Consider the following 23908-nt stretch of genomic DNA (forward strand, 5'->3'; position numbering starts at 1 on the left):
CACCCTCCTTACTCCTACCTGCTCTCCTTACTCCTGCTCACCCTCCTTACTCCTGCCCACCCTCCTTACTCCTGCCCAGCCTCCTTACTCCTGCCCAGCCTCCTTACTCCTGCCCACCCTCCTTACTCCTGCCCACCCTCCTTACTCCTGCCCACCCTCCTTACTCCTACCTGCTCTCCTTACTCCTGCTCACCCTCCTTACTCCTGCCCACCCTCCTTACTCCTGCCCACCCTCCTTACTCCTGCCTGCTCTCCTTAAACTTGTTCACACTCCCAACTTCTGCTCAAAGTACGATATCTAAATTTTTTTATTTTATTTTCATAAACTTTTATTATTTTTTGTGGGAATAATTTTAGTTCTAGAAATCTTATATTTGTTTTATTTTGCCTTAATAGGTAATACTGCTTCCAGTCTCTGCTCGGCTACCCAGGACGATAGCAAACAAAACTTCTGCCCATTAATGATGGTAAGGACAATTTTATTCTTACTGTACTACCAGTGTGTGTGTTTATCATGTTGATGTATTAACTAGTGATGGTGAGCGATATTGATATCATTAACTAGTAATAGTGAGTGTATTAATCATGATGTTGTTATTAACTAGTGACTGTAAGTGTATTAACCATGATTTTGTCGTTACCTAGTGATGGTGAGTGTATTAATCGTGATTTTGTCATTAACTAGTGATAGTGAGTGTATTAACCCTCAGAACTGCACATAGCACCTTAACCCTTTAACAGCACAAATTGTATATAAACAATTTTGGTGTAACTGCCTGCACACCGCACACTGTATATATACTGCCTGCACACCGCACACTGTGTATATACTGCCTGCACACCGCACACTGTATATATACTGCCTGCACACCGCACACTGTATATATACTGCCTGCACACTGCACACTGTATATATACTGCCTGCACACCGCACACTGTATATATACTGCCTGCACACCGCACACTGTATATATACTGCCTGCACACCGCACACTGTATATATACTGCCTGCACACCACACACTGTATATATACTGCCTGCACACCGCACACTGTATATATACTGCCAGCACACCACACACTGTATATATACTGCCTGCACACCACACACTGTATATATACTGCCTGCACACCGCACACTGTATATATACTGCCTGCACACCACACACTGTATATATACTGCCTGCACACCACACACTGTATATATACTGCCTGCACACCGCACACTGTATATATACTGCCAGCACACCACACACTGTATATATACTGCCTGCACACCACACACTGTATATATACTGCCTGCACACCGCACACTGTATATATACTGCCTGCACACCACACATTGTATATATACTGCCTGCACACCACACACTGTATATATACTGCACACCGCACACTGTATATATACTGCCAGCACACCACACACTGTATATATACTGCACACCGCACACTGTATATATACTGCCTGCACACCGCACACTGTATATATACTGCCAGCACACCACACACTGTATATATACTGCCAGCACACCACACACTGTATATATACTGCACACTGCACACTGTATATATACTGCCTGCACACCACACACTGTATATATACTGCCTGCACACCACACACTGTTTATATACTGCCTGCACACCGCACACTGTATATATACTGCCTGCACACCACACACTGTATATATACTGCCTGCACACCACACACTGTATATATACTGCCTGCACACCACACACTGTATATATACTGCCTGCACACCGCACACTGTATATATACTGCCTGCACACCACACACTGTATATATACTGCCTGCACACCACACACTGTATATATACTGCCTGCACACCACACACTGTATATATACTGCCTGCACACCACACACTGTATATATACTGCCTGTACACCACACACTGTATATATACTGCCTGCACACCACACACTGTATATATACTGCCAGCACACCACACACTGTATATATACTGCCTGCACACCACACACTGTATATATACTGCCAGCACACCACACACTGTATATATACTGCCTGCACACCGCACACTGTATATATACTGCCTGCACACCACACACTGTATATATACTGCACACCGCACACTGTATATATACTGCCTGCACACCACACACTGTATATATACTGCCTGCACACCGCACACTGTATATATACTGCCTGCACACCACACACTGTATATATACTGCCTGCACACCACACACTGTATATATACTGCCTGCACACCGCACACTGTATATATACTGCCTGCACACCACACACTGTATATATACTGCCAGCACACCACACACTGTATATATACTGCCTGCACACCGCACACTGTATATATACTGCCTGCACACCACACACTGTATATATACTGCACACCGCACACTGTATATATACTGCCTGCACACCACACACTGTATATATACTGCCTGCACACCGCACACTGTATATATACTGCCTGCACACCACACACTGTATATATACTGCCTGCACACCGCACACTGTATATATACTGCCTGCACACCACACACTGTATATATACTGCCTGCACACCGCACACTGTATATATACTGCCTGCACACCACACACTGTATATATACTGCACACCGCACACTGTATATATACTGCCTGCACACCACACACTGTATATATACTGCCTGCACCCCGCACACTGTATATATACTGCCTGCACACCACACACTGTATATATACTGCCTGCACACCACACACTGTATATATACTGCCTGCACACCACACACTGTATATATACTGCCTGCACACCACACACTGTATATATACTGCCTGCACACCGCACACTGTATATATACTGCCTGCACACCACACACTGTATATATACTGCCTGCACACCACACACTGTATATATACTGCCTGCACACCACACACTGTATATATACTGCCTGCACACCACACACTGTATATATACTGCCTGCACACCGCACACTGTATATATACTGCCTGCACACCACACACTGTATATATACTGCCTGCACACCACACACTGTATATATACTGCCTGCACACCACACACTGTATATATACTGCCAGCACACCACACACTGTATATATACTGCCTGCACACCACACACTGTATATATACTGCCTGCACACCGCACACTGTATATATACTGCCTGCACACCACACACTGTATATATACTTATAAAGTACCGCGTAATATTTAAAAGTCCCGCGGCTACATGGGGTCCACATCAGCTTCCTCAAGGCTTCTAGTAAACAGACGAAATTTAAAAGAAAATCGTGGGCAACATTGCCGGGTGTGAGAGCCTCAGTACTGAGTGAGCAACGAAGGCTGGTGCACGCAGCATGAGCTAACAGCACTGCTGTTCAGCTTGTGACCACAGCATCACCTAAAAATGTCCAAATACATGTGTAACTGCTATTATTTATTGATGATAGTATTCGTTACCGTGGTTCGTTATAGTAAACACAAATGTAGATACAGTACTTATAAATAACGTGTGCATATAGTGTAATAACAGCAAATATATTTTTGTAGTGTTTAACCACTGCACTGTGCAACGTGCCTTGAGGCGCTCGACGGGTGGTTGTGCAACGTGCCTTGAGGCGCTCGACGGGTGGTTGTGCAACGTGCCTTGAGGCGCTCGACGGGTGGTTGTGCAACGTGCCTTGAGGCGCTCGACGGGTGGTTGTGCAACGTGCCTTGAGGCGCTCGACGGGTGGTTGTGCAACGTGCCTTGAGGCGCTCGACGGGTGGTTGTGCAACGAGCCTTGAGGCGCTTGACGGGTGGTTGTGCAACGTTCCTTGAGGCGCTCGACGGGTGGTTGTGCAACGTGCCTTGAGGCGCTCGACGGGTGGTTGTGCAACGCACCTTGAGGCGCTCGACGGGTGGTTGTGCAACGTGCCTTGAGGCGCTCGACGGGTGGTTGTGCAACGTGCCTTGAGGTGCTCGACGGGTGGTGTTATTGGGCCTCAGGAACCTCATATGTATAGCGTATGATTCAAAGCTGGCGAGAGGTAACGTGGGTACGAAATGGATGCCTGAGGCCTCCAGTGATCGTCCACCATTTTAAATTCCCTGCATTGCCCCAGGGCCGTGCGGAGCCTCAGTTTCAAGGCAGCAACCATGTCTGACGCATTGTCTATGAGCTCCCGATCCACGGTCAGCTGCGGTCCAGCAAAACGGCTGGTGTACTTGTGTGGGAGGATTGTGAGACTTTTGTCCCACAAATTTCAACATTTGATGATAACGATGCTGGTGAGACATCTTTATTCCTCTATGCAGGTGATGATAATGGCTGAAATAAATTATTTTATGACATATTTTGATCAGCAATTCATGGACCATCTCGTTGCAGAGACGAACAGATACACTCACGGCCTCATTGACTCTGGCATTTTACCTGCCTCTCGCATGACGCCTTGGAAAGACACGACCAATGAGGAAATGCAAGTGTTTTTAGCATTCTGCATGATAATGAGGCATTCAGATGAACACATCATGCAGATTAATGGAGTAAAGAAGACAGCCTTGTTCCATCTCCCGTGTTCAACAGGTACACGTCACGTGATAGGTTCGTGTTGCTTCTCATGTGCCTGCACTTTGAGAACAATGATATTGAATATAGACGCGACTGACTGTGGAAAGTGTGGAAGATATTTAGTGATATGAGAGGAAAGTTCCGTGGACAGGATCAGTTGTGGATATTCTGTCCAGGGACAGAAAGTTGTACCAGGACAGAATGTCGTGATTGATGAATCGCTAGTCCTCTTCAAGGGACGACTGACGTTCAAGCAGTACAGTCCATTTAAGCGGCATCGGTTTGGGCTCAAGTTTTTCGTGCTATGTGACTGCGAAACTGGTATTGTTATGTTCATGATACTGTATTCAGGTACTGACGTTGACATACTAGGTCAAGATATTCACGGATTTTCAAGCACGTCACAGGGTTTTCACGTGTCATGAAAACACTCATGGAACCATTGGTGAACAAGTTAGCATATCCTGTTCCCTGACAACTACTATATCAACCCCTTGCTAACCAGACTCCTCCTTGACCACAACACCGGCGTATATGACACTGTCAAGGCCTTCAGGACGGAAATGCCAGTGTTTAACATTGGTATCGCAGTTGGTGATTGCCAGCTGCGACAGTGTGACAAAATGTTATCAGTGTGCTGGAGAGACAGACGCGAGGTAAATATGTTGACCACTATTCACACCGGTTCCATGTTGGACAGTGGCAAAGTGCACTTTGCAACACGGTTCCCAATATATAAACCTGATTGTGTCATTGACTACAACATAAACATGCGGCTAGTTGATAAATGTGACATGATGCTTGGTGCCCTCAAGTGCCTCACAATTATGTGAAGTGGACCAAGAATTTTTGTTTCCCTCATTGACGTTACAGTGCTCAACTGTTTCAACATGTATCTCGTGAAATATGGCAAGAGACCCCCATTACGTACATTCAGTGTTGCTCTAGTGTCCCAACCTCTCGTGAAGTATGGGTGAAGGGCTGTGTTGCCACATGTGGGGTGCCAGCAACAATGCCTCACGCAGTTCCTGACAGACTCAGGAGTAATGAGCACCTTGCTGTACTCAAGCTGGGTTATATGCCAGGCACAGGCTAACGGAACAAGGGTAAACGTGCTTGCGAAGTTTGCAAGAACACAACGTAGGGTACACAAGTGAAGATGCATCTGCACCTGGTGCTTTGAGTGCAAACTTCCCCTATGCCCCGTTGACTGCTTCACTGATTATCACACTCGTGGAGTTCCAAGTGTATTGATAGGGGATGTATATAGTGTGTGATAGTGTACAGTGTGTAAATATGTTATAAATGTACATAATTGAACATGAAATATTGTAAATATGAAAAATGTTTGTGAACACATTTGTTATACATGTAACACAGTGTCTTGGAACAGTACGGATGTTCTACTGCCAGAATATTGTATATGTGTTCAATATACATAGGATTAGCCAGAAAAAATAATATAAATGCATTTGTAATTGTGCAGAAAAAATGCCCCTCCATCGTATGATATATACCTACGAGATCCCTGAGGCGCATTGTGCACCATCCGTCGAGAGCCTCAAGGCTCTCGACGGATGCAGTTGTTAAGGTGGAGACAAGATTTAAACCCGTTTTCAATGGTTTTTAAGGGAGGGGGGAGGGGGGAGGGGGGACCTGGGTCACTCGGCGGTTGCTGGTGCAGCTGTGCGGGAACCTGAAATTTGCCATGATAGTTTACCCGCTGGGCAAAGGTTTGGCTTCGGAGGATGTTCTAGTTTCCTCAGGACAGCCCCTTTCACCACTCTTGCGACCACTGGGTTTGTCCCCTGGGGTCCTTGTGTCGGTTTCTGTGTCTCTGGCTTCCTCTTGGGGTTTTCGGGGTTTGGTGGATGGCGCCTTCCCCTTTCCTTGCTCGATGTGTTCACGGACGCCTCGTCTCTTGACTGGGGCTTAGTGACCAGCGCTCACTACGCCACGTATCATTCCTCTATCCACGGAGTGGACAGTCGATACCAGCTCCTTCCACTTTCTTTGTCGGACATTCTGGCGCCCAGAGGTGGACCTCTTCGCGTCAACGCGATCTCGGCATCTCCCATTATCTGTGGCGCTGTTCCCCCTTGCCTACGAGGCTATCGCGGTGGACGCTTTCCGGTAGGACTTGTTGAGGTGGGGGTCCTAATACCTTTCTTTCCCGGTCCAGCTGCTGCTCCGTGTTCTGGCTCGACCTTAATTCTATCAGCGGAGAGGGAATAACCTGATAACTATATAAATTAAGCATTAAAAGAATTATATATTCTATAAAATTTAAGTCTTTGTAGTAAAAGTTATGAGGGTAAATTACATATAATTGAAGCCAATAATATAATAAAGAAATATTTAGTAACTTGTATACAATTATAAATCAAAATTTAAATATGGTTAGGGCATATGGCTTGGTAAGGCTTGGTCACTCATGTGTTACAGTCAGTAAGGCTTGGTCACTCATGTGTTACTCTCAGTAAGGCTTGGTCACTCATGTGTTACTCTCAGTAAGGCTTGGTCACTCATGTGTTACTCTCAGTAAGGCTTGGTCACTCATGTGTTACTCTCAGTAAGGCTTGGTCACTCGTGTGTTACTCTCAGTAAGGCTTGGTCACTGATGTGTTACTCTCAGTAAGGCTTGGTCACTCATGTGTTACTCTCAGTAAGGCTTGGTCACTCATGTGTTACTCTCAGTAAGGCTTGGTCACTCATGTGTTACTCTCAACAATAACATTGGAAGTTCGCTGACTTCCAGTTCTGTCACAATTAACAAAGAAAGCCAGTAATTGTTGGACACTTTTGATTTCATGTCTTTTGCCTGTTCTTTCTTAGCAATGATCGTTCCATTCCTGGTGTAGCACTGCTTGATAAGATTTGGGTTTTGTTTGTGAATATGATGCTGTCTGTAGAGGAGGATCAACGCTGCTTGGTAAGGCACTCATTAATATAATATGATGCTGTCTGTAGAGGAGGATCAACGCTGCTTGGTAAGGCACTCATTATTATAAAGATTGGTTTTATATGTGTAGCTGCTTGAATGAGGTCTTACTTATCATTGGGATAAGCTAGTTTAGTGAGCATCTGCCTGGTGCTGTGGTGATTGTTTTTATCTATTCTGATAGATTTAATAGTATCATTAAAGTTTATCTCTGATGTAATCAGTTGATGGGCTACACTTGAACAGTTTTGACCTTCTTGTTCTTCAGGCAGTTCAGTAGAGCTGATGATGAGCAAATCATGGAGTTTTTGTTGATACTGTTGTCTGGAGAGCCTGAAACACTTATAAATCCATTACTACCTACCTAACTACACATGTTGTATTGCATATTAATGGGTTATAAGGCAGTCCACACATGGTATAAGTATGAAATACTATAACTCTCGTACTGGGTGGGGTGGATATTATGAGGGACTGGTGGCTCATAACAGTTGTCACTAACCTGTGTTGGTGAGTGTATTAATAATTATCACTTTCGCACTCCGATGTCGCTTTCCAGTGACATCAGTTTTTCTCCTGAGCCGTCTCGGATGACGTGGTCTGAAATCTTCCATTAAAATATGTGTTAAAAATTTTAATTTTAACTGATCAATCTGGGTGTGGTTTCAAAATGAGCACCTTTAGATTGCACACAATTTGATGCCAAAACAAAAGACGTAACATGAAAATTTATGTCAGAACACTGGAAAAAATATTTAGTGTTCAAGTATTTCTTTTGTTTTTGGCTATGATGAATTGTTCTAAAATTAATGGTAATTACTGTACTGTAGTGTATAGGCCGTTCCACATCCCCCTTATCCCCCAGGTGGTCCCTCCCAACGCTCCCCTCTCCCCCGATACCTCCCACCCACCCCACCCCCTCCTACACCATGCGCCTCGAGCCACAGCCGTACGGGATTAATACGGTACGGCCCGCGGCCTGGCTTTCATATCCGGACAATTCACTCTTTGTCTGGCTGACTGTCCGGATATTGCAACATCGGCAGTACGTTAACCGGCCCAGATTTTTATCCGGACAAACACCCGATTTTCCGGCTCCTATGGACTTTTTGGCTTGATATTGAGATAACTTTATCCGGTCACGATTTTGACCGTATAAGGGTGTTTTCTGGATATTCGAATCCCGGATAATCGAGTGTCTACAGTAATTATTTTGTGTGACATGGCATTGGAATTGAGCTGTGTTTTTATCATTCCGTAAATTTTGTGAGTATAGATTGTTTTTGTTTTTTTGTTTTTCATTTTTTTTAACTGTTTTTCTTATATTTCAGTGATGGGAACATCAGATCATTTGGGAATTCATGGGACGAGGGAGTGGGGAATGGTGGGGAGGACGAGGGGACGGGAGTGGGGGGGGGGAATGGTGAGGGGGGACAGGGGAGGGGGTAATGATGGGAAGAATGAGGGGATGGGGGAGTTGGGGATGGTGACGTGGGGACCGGGGAATGGAGAATGGTGGGGAGGACAAGGGGACAGGGGAAGTGGGTGATGGTGAAGAGGATGAGGGGACGGGGGAGGGGGGAATTGTCGGGCGGATGAGTTGATGGGGGAGTGAGAGATGGTTAGGAGGCCGAAGGGATGGTGGAGTGGGGAATGGTTGGGAGGATGCGGGAATGAGGAATGGTTGGGAGGATGAGGGGACTGGGGAATGGTTTGGAGGACTGGGAGACAGGGGAAGGTTGTTGTGGCTCAACAACGCACATGTATTGCTGAGCCACAACAACGTGTGGTCAAGTATAGCTAGTAAGGAATACTGTATATTGGATTAATCAGTTCCAAACCACAAAAATAAATACTGTATAGTTATACAATAATTAAATGGAATAAATGCTAACACACTACACTTTACCTGTACTTCGGAGAGTTGATGGCATATGTGGAAACTAGTGAGGCAGAGGAAGAGAGATGTTCTTTGGCAGGGGAGTTCCCTAACATTAAAACTTCTGGAAGTTGTGCTTCTGATGTTCTTTCTCTTCTCTGTCTTTTTCTGTTTCCCTCATTACACTCACTGAATGTTTTCCTTACAAGAAACTTGTTCAAGGATGATTGTTTTTGCCTGTGCATTAAAATGTTTTTAAAGTTAGCCAAAGCACTGTCATTCAACAGATTTGTAACACAGTTTGTCAAGGTGATAATTTCAAGAAAAGGTTTGCACTTTCCCTCATTTTGCACACATTTCTTTTAATAGAGAACTAGAGTTAGGCATACCAAACTCTGTAACAAGAGCTGACACTCAGGTACCACTCTCATATTTAGCTGTGAGTTCTTTCTTCATCTGTATCGTGATTCTAACCATTTTTCTTTTTGCTAGGCTATTACAAACTTTCATAGATGACATGGTGACTTATTTACAATAAGAATATAAAAAATATCCAAGAGAAAAGTGTAGTAGGTTGTGCACTGAACAACAGCTATGGTGAAACTGATGCATAAGGGACGCGTGTTTACATCTGAATGCCGAGCAAACAGACGAATACCGAACATGAACACAGCGTCTGAATACCGAAAAGTGCGAATTATTAGCAGTGCAAACACCGAGGCTCCTCTGTACAAAGAAATAATGTAAATATTATGTAATTTGTATTGGTAAATACAGTACAATACTGTAATATTGCTTTTTGTTGTAAATTCTTCTAGCTTAACCAAATATTTTTTTCCACAGGATAACAACCCAGAGGAATGTTCAGTGTGTTTTAACAATTATGATGCCAATCAGCTACGGCCTCGCACACTGCCTTGCGGACACACATTCTGCTCCCAGTGTATTGACAATGCTATCAAGAATGGTCAGCTGACCTGCCCCAGCTGCCGTGCCCAGCACGCTGCCACAGCTGCTACTCAGTTCCCAATTAATTATGGTATGGAGGCCCTTATCAGAAAACTAAAAGGTATCGAGGTTTTACCAGAGAAAACGTTACCAGCAAAACCCATTAAAGCTCCTGTAAGAGGAATCAGCAAGAAGTTACATTCCCTGGTGGAGGAGCAGAAGAGCAGCATCAGCAGCCTCATTACTAGCTGTGAAGAGGTACTGTCCCAGCTGGGGGAGTACCGGGGGCAGCTGGGGGACTGGAAGACTCACCACCTCCAGCTCCAGGACAGACTCTATGCTCTGGTAGAGCAGAACATGTCAGCAATGAAGCTCTTGGAACTGGAGGATACCAGTGTGGTGGATATGACAACACAAGGAGAGGAAGGGAAGACTCAGCTGCAGGCCATGTTGGGGAGCCTCGACACAGTCAACACAGCACAGGAAGTATTCATGACCATCAATGAAGTTGACCAATGCAACATGGAGGTAGAAAATTGGCTCAGGAAGTGCCAGGAACTCTTCCCAGATGTCAAGACTGTCCACACCTCAGTGAAGGTACGTTGCTGAAGGTCACATTGTTCTCACCCAACTGAGTGTAGTATTGCCTCTATATAAACACTTTTGACATGGAGACACATCAAGATGAGAGTAGACTTTATAGATAGGAAACTTTTTGCTCTAACACCTGAAACATTTTTATTAATAAAGTCAACTGTCATCTTGGTGTTTCTCTACACTGTGGTCATTGTAGAGAAACATTACTTATATTGTCAAATTACTTTACTCAGTCTGATGCTTCAATTTAGTGCAGTTACTTTACTCAGAGCCTGATGCTTCATTATAGACCAGTTACTTTACTCAGAGCCTGATGCTTCATTATAGTCCAGTTACTTTACTCAGAGCCTGATGCTTCATTATAGTCCAGTTACTTTACTCAGAGCCTGATGCTTCATTATAGTCCAGTTATTTTACTCAGAGCCTGATGCTTCATTATAGTCCAGTTACTTTACTCATAGCCTGATGCTTCATTATAGTCCAGTTACTTTACTCACAGCCTGATGCTTCATTATAGTCCAGTTACTTTACTCAGAGCTTGATGCTTCATTATGGTCCAGGTTCCACCACTAATGTTTGAGTTGGTAATGACAGGTGCAGGAGACCATCAGGGAGGCCCTGGAGATGACGACCACAGAGACAGGTGCCACAGCTGACCCCGTACACCTGGGAGACTCAGCCTCCACCATTAATGTTTGTGTTGGTAATGACAGGCGCAGGAGACCATCAGGGAGGCCCTGGAGATGACGACCACAGAGACAGGTGCCACAGCTGACCTCGTACACCTGGGAGACTCAGCCTCCACCATTAATGTTTGTGTTGGTAATGACAGGTGCAGGAGACCATCAGGGAGGCCCTGGAGATGACGACCACAGAGACAGGTGCCACAGCTGACCCCGTACACCTGGGAGACTCAGCCTCCACCATTAATGTTTGTGTTGGTAATGACAGGTGCAGGAGACCATCAGGGAGGCCCTGGAGATGACGACCACAGAGACAGGTGCCACAGCTGACCCCGTACACCTGGGAGACTCAGCCTCCACCATTAATGTTTGTGTTGGTAATGACAGGTGCAGGAGATCATCAGGGAGGCCCTGGAGATGACGACCACAGAGACAGGTGCCACAGCTGACCCCGTACACCTGGGAGACTCAGCCTCCAGCATCATGAATAAAGTTCAGGAAATTACTGGACAGATCCACCAGAAGCAATTAACAGTAAGTTTCTGATTTCCTCTCATAGGTCATATCACAAGATATTGAGTTGCAGAAGCCTGTTCTTAGGTTTATCGAGGTTCCCCAAAGTCAACTACTGACTTTCCTTAACATATAATGCACAATAGTTGCCTAACTCCTGGATAAATATTTACTGGTTGGTGAACAGAGGCAACAGGTGAAAGGCAACAGGAAACATGTTAACCATTTCTGGCCTGCATGGTGATTAAACCTGTGATCCTCTGGTGAACCCGGGATCCTGACTCCCTCACAAAGGCGCAGACAGTCAGCCAGTAGAGGGGGGGCCCTGGAGCTACAGGTCCAGCACCAACCCCCTACCAGTAGAGGGGCGCTGGAGCTACTGGTCCAGCACCAACCCCCTGCCAGTAGAGGGGGGCTGGAACTACAGGTCCAGCACCAACCCCCTGTCAGTAGAGGGGGCAGGAGCTACTGGTCCAGCACCAACCCCCTGCCAGTAGAGGGGGGCTGGAGCTACTGGTCCAGCACCAACCCCCTGCCAGTAGAGGGGGGCTGGAACTACAGGTCCAGCACCAACCCCCTGCCAGTAGAGGTGGCAGGAGCTACTGGTCCAGCACCAACCCCCTGTCAGTAGAGGGGGCAGGAGCTACTGGTCCAGTACCAACCCCCTGCCAGTAGAGGGGGGCTAGAGCTACAGGTCCAGCACCAACCCCCTGTCAGTAGAGAGGGGCTGGAGCTACAGGTACAGCACAACCCCCTGCCAGTAGAGGGGGGCAGGAGCTACAGGTCCAGCAACAACCCCCTTCCAGTACAGGGGGGGCACCTACCACCACCCAAGTGGGTCCTTGTCCCCGTATTTGTTAAAGAACATGAACGAGTAAAGCAACTTGGAGATACGTACAAACGAACCAAAGCACAAGGTGACTTGCATGCATTTCTAGTTGCAAATAGAGAGGTGAGAGACATGAGCAACGTTATACGTAATAAACATTGGGAAGAGTTCCTACAAAGTATAAATGAGCAAATAACACTTGTTGAAGTTTGGGAAAAGATACGAAAAATCTCTAGAAGCAGCCCAACCAAACCGCTGCACCACAGCCCACTAGAACAAGCAAACATCCTCCTTGATCAATGGGCACTAACATCGAGCTACGATTCACTCCCAATTAACATACAGCACAAACTTGATGACACACGCCCCAACAGACAACGAACCATCAATCTTGCCTGTACAGCTATCGACGTGTCGGACCTTAATGATGTAACTGAATGGGAATTAAATCATGCACTAAAGATGGGAAAATCAACTGCTCCGGGAGAGGATGGTATTACTTACAGTCTACTGAGATTAGTCTCACACGTACCAGGTAATCCACTATTAGTGTTGTACAGAATGAGTTTACGTGAAGGAGTATTACCTGATGCTTGGACAAAGAGTGTCATTGTTCCCATCCCCAAACCACACTCAGATAATTATAGACCCATATCTCTAACATCGTGTGTTTGTTAAGTGCTTGAACGTATTGTTCTTAACCGACTCTTGTATCGTATACAGGGGCACCTGTCACCTCAACTGTTTGGATTTATGCCTGGGCTCAGTACACAACACTGTTTTGCTGAGTACTTCGCACATATTGAAGCTTCCCCTCAAACAGTCTTCATCGACCTAGCAGCAGCTTTTGATACAGCAAACAGAGAAATCATACTGGAACAGCTTGCCGAGCTGGGAATACAAGGAAAATTACTGAAATGGATAAAGGGTTATTTGTCTAATCGAACAGCATATGTTTTGTTTAATGATGTTAAAAGCACAGAGAGCAAACACTTTGAACTGGGAACTCCACAAGGAGGGGTCCTCAGTCCCTTGTTGTTCAACGTTTTGATGCACAAACTTATTAAAGATCTTCCAACTAATAATGAAGACACTGTCATTTGTTATGCTGATGATATATGTTTACAGGCTGCCACCGAGCCTAGAATGCAAGTTCTGCTCGATGCTTTTGCTACTAGAGCTGAGGAATGTGGCCTCCTTATCTCTGTACAGAAAACTCGTGCCCTCATTCCATGTGGTATTCCACTACCTAATTATCATATAGATGTGCGAGCACTTGAGAACTGCGAGTCTTACAGATACCTTGGTGTCCTCATTAACGACCCTGGGTACCTTTCTTCTCTCAAGAGGAGACTTTGGGAGAGATTAAAGCCCTTGCGGGTCCTTGTTGGTGTCAATCATGGACTTAACGTGAGACTTGCTAGAATGTTTTATGTATCATTTATACGCTCTGTGATTGACTACAATGCTCTACATCTCACACTATATACTGACAAAGAGCTGAAATCTCTTGAAACCTTACAAAATGAAGCTATGCGTCTCATCCTTGGGGCTCCAAAGTCCACGAGAATAGTTAACATGAGAGCAGAGTTAAAATTGCCTACCATAAGTGAGAGAATTTTGTCTATTAGCACAGTTTTCGGCATGAAGGCATTGAGTAGATCTAGACAACACATGAAGTTTCAAGCTAAACTTTCTAATATGCTGCACTCACCTGAGGTCTATAGAAGAAGAACGAAATCTGATTATGTATATTGGTTCTACAAGGTAGCCAACTCCATCAAAATATTAAATATGTATCCAACTCGACTAATGATTAATCAGCCAATTACTCCATGGGATAACTGGGATGTATCAGTTGATTTTGTAAATGCGCCCAAGAAAGAAAGTGTGCACACTACATTATTAAAACAGTTAACACTGAAAAGCATCACTGAAAGTACTCAGAGTATGGGTAACGATGTTTATCAGTGCTATACCGACGGCTCTGTAGAAGAAGGTGGACGATGTACCGGATGTGCATGTAACATATTTGAACAATCTTCTCTCGTACATACAGCAATGAAGCGCGTCAATGACTGGGCAAGTACAACTCAAACCGAACTTGCAGGCATATACCTTGCCACTGAATTTTTAAAAGACAAAGGCAGTGGACTTATATACTGTGACTCGCAGAGTGCACTCCTGGCATTGAACGCACATAGTAGTGACACCCAGAAAATAGTCAGTGATATTCGAATGAATGTTTTAGCTGCCAAAGAAAACAGATTTGAGATTAAATTCCTATGGATACCATCACGTGTTGGCATCTCAAGGCATGACACTGTTGATATGCTTGCTAAGTCAGCCTGCAGAAAACCAGTGGTAGAAATTGATATGGGTGTTTCATTAGCAGTGACAAAGAGAATACTTAAACAAATATCTAATGAAAATCTCACCGACCTAACAAATTCTCAAAGACCTGAAAGTTGTAGCATTAAATATTATGATAGATATCGTGAGGAGACATTCACATATGGGACTAATAGAACAAGAACCCGGCAATGTGATGTTATAGTGGCCAGAATACGCCTGGGATATAGACGTATCTGGCAGCTTTCTCAAAACCCAAATGTCGAGTACACAATGTGTCAACTTTGTGAAAGAGAAAACATGCACTCTCTTGAACATTATATTGTAGAATGTCCCATACTGACAGACTTTCGCATTCCTGGGCTAAGGTATGCTGAACTCTGTAGTTACTATACGAGTACTGGAACACTTGATGATATATTGGACTTGTATCCAAGATTGACCATGTAATATATCAATCATACAATGTATATATATGATGTAACTATATAACCTGAGCTTGTAAAAGCACCTTCATCACCTTCAGTGATTAAGTGCTTAATTGCACACTAGTTTCTTTATCAGCTACCTCACCCTGTCAGAATAAATGAGACAAATGTATGTGAATGCATGTGTGTGTGTATATATGTATGTATATGTGTGTGTGTGTGTATATGTATATGTATGGGGTATAAAGTATATATGGAAGCTGATCAGAATTACATTTCACCTTTGTGAATGTACATTAATGACACTATGTAAAAGACACATCTAACACTTTATGTAGGACATACGTAAATCTGTGTATCTATGTATTTACGTATGTAGGTTAGCTCAGCATTTTAAAAGCACCGAATCACCTTCTGTGGTTGAGTGTTCAATAAACCCTTGAACTGTATGTTTAACACTTCTCTAACCCTGTCCATGGAGGACAGAAGAAAATGTATATATGCTGGTTAGCATTGTAAATGTGTGGCCACGTCTGTGGTAGAAAAAAAAAAAGTACATGGGGGGTGGGAGCTACAGATCCAGCACCAACCCCCCCCCCCTGCCAGTAGAGGGGGGCTGGAGCTACAGGTCCAGCACCAACCTCCTGCCAGTAAAAGGGGGCTGGAGCTACAGGTCCAGCACCAACCCCCTGCCGGTAGATGGGGGGGGGGGGGCTGGAGCTACAGGTCCAGCACCAACCCCCCCTGTTAGTAGAGGGGGACTGGAGCTACAGGTCCAGCATCAAACCCCCTGCCAGTAGAGGTGGGCTGGAGCTACAGGTTCAGCACCAACCCCCTGCCGGTAGAGGGGGGGGGGGCTTGAGCTACAGGTCCAGCACCAACCGCCCCTGCCAGTAGAGGAGGACTGGAGCTACTGGTCCAGCATCAAACCCCTTGCCAGTAGAGGGGGGCTGGAGCTACAGGTCCAGAACCAACTCCCTGCCAGTAGAGGGGGACTGGAGCTACAGGTCCAGCACCAACCCCCTGCCAGTAGAGGGGGGCTGGAGCTGCAGGTCCAGCACCAACCCCCTGCCATAGAGGGGGGGATGGATCTACAGGTCCAGCACCACCCCCTGCCAGTAGAGGGGGGGGATGGATCTACAGGTCCAGCACCACCCCCTGCCAGTAGAGGTGGGGCTGGAGCTACAGGTCCAGAACCAACCCCCTGCCAGTAGAGGGGGGCTGGAGCTGCAGGTCCAGCACCAACCCCCTGCCATAGAGGGGGGATGGATCTACAGGTCCAGCACCACCCTCTGCCAGTAGAGGTGGGGCTGGAGCTACAGGTCCAGAACCAACCCCCTGCCAGTAGAGGGGGGGGGGGGCTGGAGCTACAGGTCCAGCACAAACCCCCTGCCAGTAGAGGTGGGCAGGAGCTACGGGTTCAGAACCAGCCCCCTGCCAGTAGAGGGGGGGCTTGAGCTACAGGTCCAGAACCAACCCCCTGCCAGTAGAGGTGGGCTGGAGCTGCAGGTCCAGCCCCAACCCCCTGCCAGTAGAGGGGGGCTGGAGCTATAGCACCAACCCCCCAGCCTTCATACTCAGACCATAAGCTCATTGAAGTGCGAACTAGCATAAATTACGGTAGTAGATCTAAGAGACCCAACATGCGAGAAGGAATATTCAATCAATTCAATTTCAACAATAGGAGGATTGACTCAGATTAACCCCCCCTTATACTTCATACTCAGACCAAAAGCTCATTGAAGTGCGAACTAGCATAAATAACGGTAGTAGGTCTAAGAGACCCAACAAGCGAGAAGGAGTATTCAATCAATTCAATTTCAACAATAGGAGGATTGAATGGGAGAAAATAAATGTAGATCTTGCAACCATTCAATGGGAGACGGTCTTAAGCGACAAAACTCCCACACAGGGAATAGCTCAACTGACAGCTGAAGCTTATAAGGTCTGCTTGAAGCACGTGCCTGTGAGGAGGGGCAGAAAGAGGACCACTCTAGAAAGAGAATGCAGATGACTGTACAGGAGAAGGAAAAGAATAACGGAAATGCTTCGGCAGACACAACTATCACAAGCAAGGAAAATAAGCCTAAGCAGGGAGATAGAAGAAGTAGAACAAACGTTGAAGCGATCATATAAGTCTGAGGAAGTGGAATTGGAACAGAAAGCTATACAAGAGATACGGAAAAATCCGAAATATTTTTTTCACATACGCAAAATCAAAATCCAAAACCACGACCGGTATTGGACCGTTAATTACAAATGAAGGTACGTACACAGAGGACAACAAAGAGATTAGTGAAATTCTAAGAGGCCAGTATGAGGCTATGTTTAGCACACCAATAAACAACATGAAAGTTGATGACTCAGACAGCTTCTTTATGAATGACATTCAAGCTGCAGATAATATAACGGATATTACCACAAACTCGGAAGACTTTGAAAGAGAAATTGACAATATGCCTATGCACTCAGCTCCTGGCCCTGACTCATGGAATTCAATATTCATAAAGAAATGTAAAGTACCAGTAGCGAGAGCACTCAGTGTAATATGGAGAAAGAGCCTGGATACAGGGGAGATACCAGCAGCACTTAAATCTGCAGATATAGCTCCGTTGCACAAGGGGGGGGGAGTAAAGCCTTGGCAAAAAATTATAGGCCAGTTGCACTAACATCACACATAATAAAAGTGTTTGAAAGAGTGATTAGGAATCAAATTTCTAGTTTTATGGAAAACAATAAATTGCACAATCCATGACAACATGGATTTAGAGCGGGAAGATCCTGTCTGTCACAGTTACTCAACCACTATGACAAAATCACAGAAGCCCTAGAAGAAAAGCAAAATGCAGATGTTGTATACACAGACTTTGCAAAGGTGATTGACGAATGTGACCATGGGGTGATAGCTCACAAAATGAGGTCAATGGGAATAACTGGAAAAGTAGGACGCTGGATACTCAATTTCCTGTCGAACAGAACACAAAGAGTAACAGTCAATCAGATAAAATTGAGTCCAAGCGATGTTAAAAGCTCTGTACCTCAAGGTACAGTCTTTGCACCGCTACTGTTCCTTATTCTCATATCTGATATAGACAAAAATACATGTCACAGCTTCATGTCATCCTTTGCAGATGACACAAAAATCAGCATGAAAATTACCTCTGCTGAAGACATTGAAAAACTACAAGCAGATGTTAACAAAGTTTTCGATTGAGCAGCAGAAAATAACATGATGTTTAACAGTGATAAATTTCAGGTACTCAGGTACGGCAAAAATGAGGATCTGAAACATAATACAGGGTACAAAACACAATCGAATCTTCCCATAGTAGAAAAACAGCATGTCAAGGATTTGGGAATAATGATGTCCGACGATCTAACGTTTAGGGAACATAACCAAGCAAATATCGCATCAGCCAGAAAAATGATCAGATGGATTACGAGAACTTTCAAATCCAGGGATCCCATCACAATGGTTGTACTCTTCAAATCACTTGTGTTGTCCCGTCTTGAGTACTGCTCAGTGCTCACTTTCCCCTTTCAGAGCAGGAGAGATTGCTGAAATTGAGGGAATACAGATAGAACATATACGGCACGCATAGACGAGATAAAACACCTAAATTATTGGGATCGTCTCAAAGCTCTCCAAATGTACTCACTAGAAAGGAGACTAGAGAGATACCAAATAATATACACATGGAAAATACTGGAGGGTCAGGTCCCAAATCTACACAGTAAAATAACAACGTACTGGAGTGAACGATATGGAAGAAAATGCAAGATTGAACCAGTGAAGAGCAGAGGTGCCATAGGCACAATCAGAGAGCGCTGTATAAACATCAGAGGTCCGCGGTTGTTCAACGTCCTCCCAGCGACTATAAGAAATATTGCCGGAACAACCGTGGACATCTTCAAGAGAAAACTGGACGGGGTTCTAAGAGAAGTTCCGGATGAGCCGGGCTGTGGTGGGTATGTGGGCCTGCGGGCCGTTCCAAGCAACAGCCTGGTGGACCAGACTCTCACAAGTCGAGCCTGGCCTCGGGCCGGGCTTGGGGAGTAGAAGAACTTCCAGAACCCTATCAACCAGGTATCAACCAGGTATAAGCCAGTAGAGAGGGGGACTGGAGCTACAGGCCCAGCATCAACCCCCTGCCAGTCGAGGGGAAGCTGGAGCTACAGGTCTAGCACCAACCCCCTGCCAGTAGAGGGGGGGCTGGAGCTACAGGTCCAGCACAAACCCCAAGCCAGTAGAAGGAGGCTGGAGCTACATGTCCAGAACCAACCCCCTGCCAGTAGAAGTGGGCTGGAGCTACAGGTCCAGCACAAACCCCAGCCAGTAGAGGGGGGGGGGGGGGCTGGAGCTACAGATCCAACACCAACCCCTCTGCCAGTAGAGGGGGGGCTAGACCTACATGTCCAGAACCAACCCTCTGCTAGTAGAGGTGGGCTGGAGCTACAGGTCCAGCACAAACCCCTCTGCCAGTAGAGGGGGGCTGGAGCTACAGGTCCAGCACCAACCCCTCTGCCAGTAGAGGGGGGGCTGGAGCTACAGGTCCAGCACCAACCCCTGCCAGTAGAGAAGAGGGGCTGGAGCTACAGGTCCAGAACCAACCCCCTGCCAGTAGAGAGCGGATATAGCTACTGGTCCAGCACCAACCCCCTGCCAGTAGAGAAGAGGGGCTGGAGCTACAGGTCCAGAACCAACCCCCTGCCAGTAGAGGGGGGGGGGAGGGCTGGAGCTACTGGTCCAGCACCAACCCCCTGCCATTAGAGGGAGGCTGGAGCTACAAGTTCAGCACCAACCCCCTGCCAGTAGATGGGGGCTAGAGCTACAGGTCCAGCACCAACCCCCTGCCAGTAGAGGGGGCTGGAGCTACAGGTCCAGCACCAACCCCCCCCCCCTTCCAGTAGAGAGGGGCTGGAGCTACAGGTCCAGCTCCAACCCCCTGCCAGTAGAGAGAGGGGGGGGGGGCTGGATTACAGGTCCAGAATCACCCCCCTGCCAGTAAAGGGGGGCTTGAGCTACAGGTCCAGCTCCAACCCCCTGCCAGTAGAGAGAGGGGGGGGGGGCTGGAGCTACAGGTCCAGAACCAACCCCCTGCCAGTAGAGAGGGAGGTGGAGCTACAGGTCCAGGACCAACCCCCTGCAAGTAGAGAGAGGGTGGAGCTACAGGTCCAGAACCAACCCCCTGCCAGTAGAGAGGGAGGTGGAGCTACAATTCCAGCACCAACCCCCTGCAAGTAGATGGGGGCTAGAGCTACAGGTGCAGCACCAACCCCCTGCCAGTAGTCGGGGGGCTGGAGCTACAGGTCCAGCACCAACCCCCTGCCAGTAGAAAGGGGGCTGGAGCTACAAGTCCAGCTCCAACCCCCTGCCAGTAGAGAGGGGCAGGAGCTACATGTCAAGCACCATACCCCCTGCCAGTAGAGGGAGGCTGGAGCTACAGGTCCAGCACCAACCCTATTGCCAGGTGAGGGGGGGCTGGAGCTACAGGTCCAGCACCAACCCCCCCCCCCCTTCCAGTAGAGAGGGGCTGGAGCTACAGGTCCATCTCCAACCCCCTGCCAGTAGAGAGAGGGGAGAGGGGGGGGCTGGATTACAGGTCCAGAATCACCTCCCTGCCAGTAGAGGGGGGCTTGAGCTACAGGTCCAGCTCCAACCCCCTGCCAGTAGAGAGAGGGGGGGGGGGCGGGAGCTACAGGTCCAGAACCAACCCCCTGCCAGTAGAGAGGACGGTGGAGCTACAGGTCCAGTACCAAACCCCTGCCAATAGAGAAGGGGGTGGAGCTACAAGTTCAGCACCAACCGCCTGCCATTAGAGGGGGCTGGAGCTACAAGTCCAGCACCAACCCCCTCCCAGTAGAGAGGGGGGTGGAGCTACAGGTCCAGCACCAACCCCCTTCCAGTACAGAGGGGGCTGGAGATACAGGTCCAGCATCAACCCCCCTGTCAGTATAGAGGGGGGATAGCTGGAGCTACAGGTCCAGCACTAACCCCCTGCTAGTAGAGGGGGGCTGGAGCTACAGGTCTAGCACCAACCCCTGTGCCAGTAGAAGGGGGCTGGAGCTACTGGTCCAGAAAAAACTCCCTGCCAGTGGAGGTAGGCTGGAGATACAGGTTCAGCACCAACCCCCTGCCAGGTAGAGGGGGACTGGACCTACAGGTCCAAAACCAACCCCCTGCCAGTAGAAGGGGGGCTTGAGCTACAGGTCCAGAACCAACTTCCTGCCAGTAGAGGGGGGCTGGAGCTACAGGTCCAGCACCAACCCCATGCCAGTAGACGGGGGCTGGAGCTACAGGTCCAGCACCAACCCCCTGCCAGTAGAGTGGGGCTGGGTCTATAGGTCCAGCACCAACCCCCTGCCAGTAGAGGGGGGCTGGAGCTACAGGTCAAGCACCAACCCCCTGCCAGTAGAGGGGGGGCTAGACCTACATGTTCAGAACCAACCCTCTGCCAGTAGAGGGGGGCTGGAGCTACAAGTCCAGCACCAACCCCCTGCCAGTAGAGGGGGGTCTGGAGAAACAGATCCAGGACCAACCCCTTGCCAGTAGAGGGAGGCCGGAGCTACAGGTCCAGAACAAACCCCCTGCCAGTAGAGGGGGGTCTGTAGAAACAGATCCAGGACCAACCCCCTGCCAGTAGAAGGGGGATGGAGCTACAGGTCCAGCACCAACCCCCTGCCAGTAGAGATGGGCTGGAGCTACAGGTCCAGCACCAACCCCCTGCCAGTAGAGGGGGGCTGGAGCTACAGGTCCAGCACTAACCCCCTGCCAGTAGAGGGGGGCTGGAGCTACAGGATCAGCACCAACCCCTTTCCAGTAGAGGGGGTCTGAAGCAACAGGTCCAGAACAAACCCCCTGCCAGTATGGAGGGGTGTGAAGCTACAGGTTCAGCACCAACCCCCTGTCAGTAGAGGTGGGCTGGAGCTACAGGTCCAGCACCAACCCACTGCCAGTAGAGGTGGGGCTGGAGCTACAGGTCCAGCACCAACCACCTCCCAGTAGAGGGGGTCTGGAGCTACAGGTCCAGAATCAACCCCCTGCCAGTAGAGGGGGCTTGAGCTACAGGTCCAGAATCACCCCCCTGCCAGTAGAGGGGGCTTGAGCTACAGGTCCAGCTCCAACCCCCTGCCAGTAGAGAGAGTGGGGGGGGGGCTGGAGCTACTGGTCCAGAACCAACCCCCCTGCCAGTAGAGAGGGGGCTGGAGCTACTGGTCCAGCACCAACCCCCTGCCAGTAGAGAAGATGGGCTGGAGCTACAGGTCCAGAACCAACCCCCTGAAAGTAGAGGGGGGGGAGGGCTGGAGCTACTGGTCCAGCACCAACCCCCTGCCATTAGAGGGAGGTTGGAGCTACAAGTCCAGCACCAACCCCCTGCCAGTAGATGGGGACTAGAGCTACAGGTTCAGCACCAACCCCCTGCCAGTAGTCGGGGGGCTGGAGCTACAGGTCCAGCACCAACCCCCTGCCAGTAGAGGGTGGCTGAAGCTACAGGTCCAGCACTAACCCCCTGCCAGTAGAGGGAGGCTGGAGCTACAGGTCCAGCACCAACCCTATTGCCAGGTGAGGGGGGCTAGAGCTACAGGTCCAGCACCAACCCCCCCCCCCTTCCAGTAGAGAGGGGCTGGAGCTACAGATCCAGCTCCAACCCCCTGCCAGTAGAGAGAGGGGGGGGGGCTGGATTACAGGTCCAGAATCACCGCCCTGCCAGTAAAGGGGGGCTTGAGCTACAGGTCTAGCTCCAACCCCCTGCCAGTAGAGAGAGGGAGGGGGGCTGGAGCTACAGGTCCAGAACCAACCCCCTGCCAGTAGAGAGGGAGGTGGAGCTACAGGTCCAGGACCAACCCCCTGCAAGTAGAGAGGGGGGTGGAGCTACAAGTCCAGCACCAACCCCCTGCCAGTAGATGGGGGCTAGAGCTACAGGTGCAGCACCAACCCCCTGCCAGTAGTCGGGGGGCTGGAGCTACAGGTCCAGCACAAACCCCCTGCCAGTAGAAAGGGGGCTGGAGCTACAAGTCCAGCTCCAACCCCCTGCCAGTAGAGAGGGGCAGGAGCTACAGGTCAAGCACCATACCCCCTGCCAGTAGAGGGAGGCTGGAGCTACAGGTCCAGCACCAACCCTATTGCCAGGTGAGGGGGGCTGGAGCTACAGGTCCAGCACCAACCCCCCCCCCTTCCAGTAGAGAGG

The 23908-nt window shown here is 48.1% G+C and overlaps 2 protein-coding genes across 2 annotated transcripts in view; both read left to right on the forward strand.

The window, feature by feature from the left end:
• The first annotated feature begins 8419 nt into the window (after window positions 1–8419).
• LOC138352975 (E3 ubiquitin-protein ligase TRIM13-like) lies at window positions 8420–11165 on the forward strand. Its single transcript, XM_069305638.1, has 3 exons — window positions 8420–8455; window positions 10213–10575; window positions 11148–11165. Exons 1-3 carry the CDS (start codon window positions 8420–8422, stop codon window positions 11163–11165), a joined length of 417 nt encoding a protein of 138 aa, XP_069161739.1.
• Window positions 11166–11988: 823 nt separating this feature from the next.
• LOC138352926 (peptidyl-prolyl cis-trans isomerase-like) overlaps window positions 11989–23908 on the forward strand; it is a 34557-nt gene continuing 22637 nt past the window's right edge. The window contains exon 1 of the mRNA XM_069305578.1: window positions 11989–12131. Within this exon, the coding sequence (XP_069161679.1) occupies window positions 12015–12131 (117 nt within the window). The 5' untranslated portion in view covers window positions 11989–12014. The remainder of the gene's footprint in view (window positions 12132–23908) is intronic.

This window comes from Procambarus clarkii, chromosome 55, assembly GCF_040958095.1.
Source record: "Procambarus clarkii isolate CNS0578487 chromosome 55, FALCON_Pclarkii_2.0, whole genome shotgun sequence".
Taxonomy (NCBI): domain Eukaryota; kingdom Metazoa; phylum Arthropoda; class Malacostraca; order Decapoda; family Cambaridae; genus Procambarus; species Procambarus clarkii.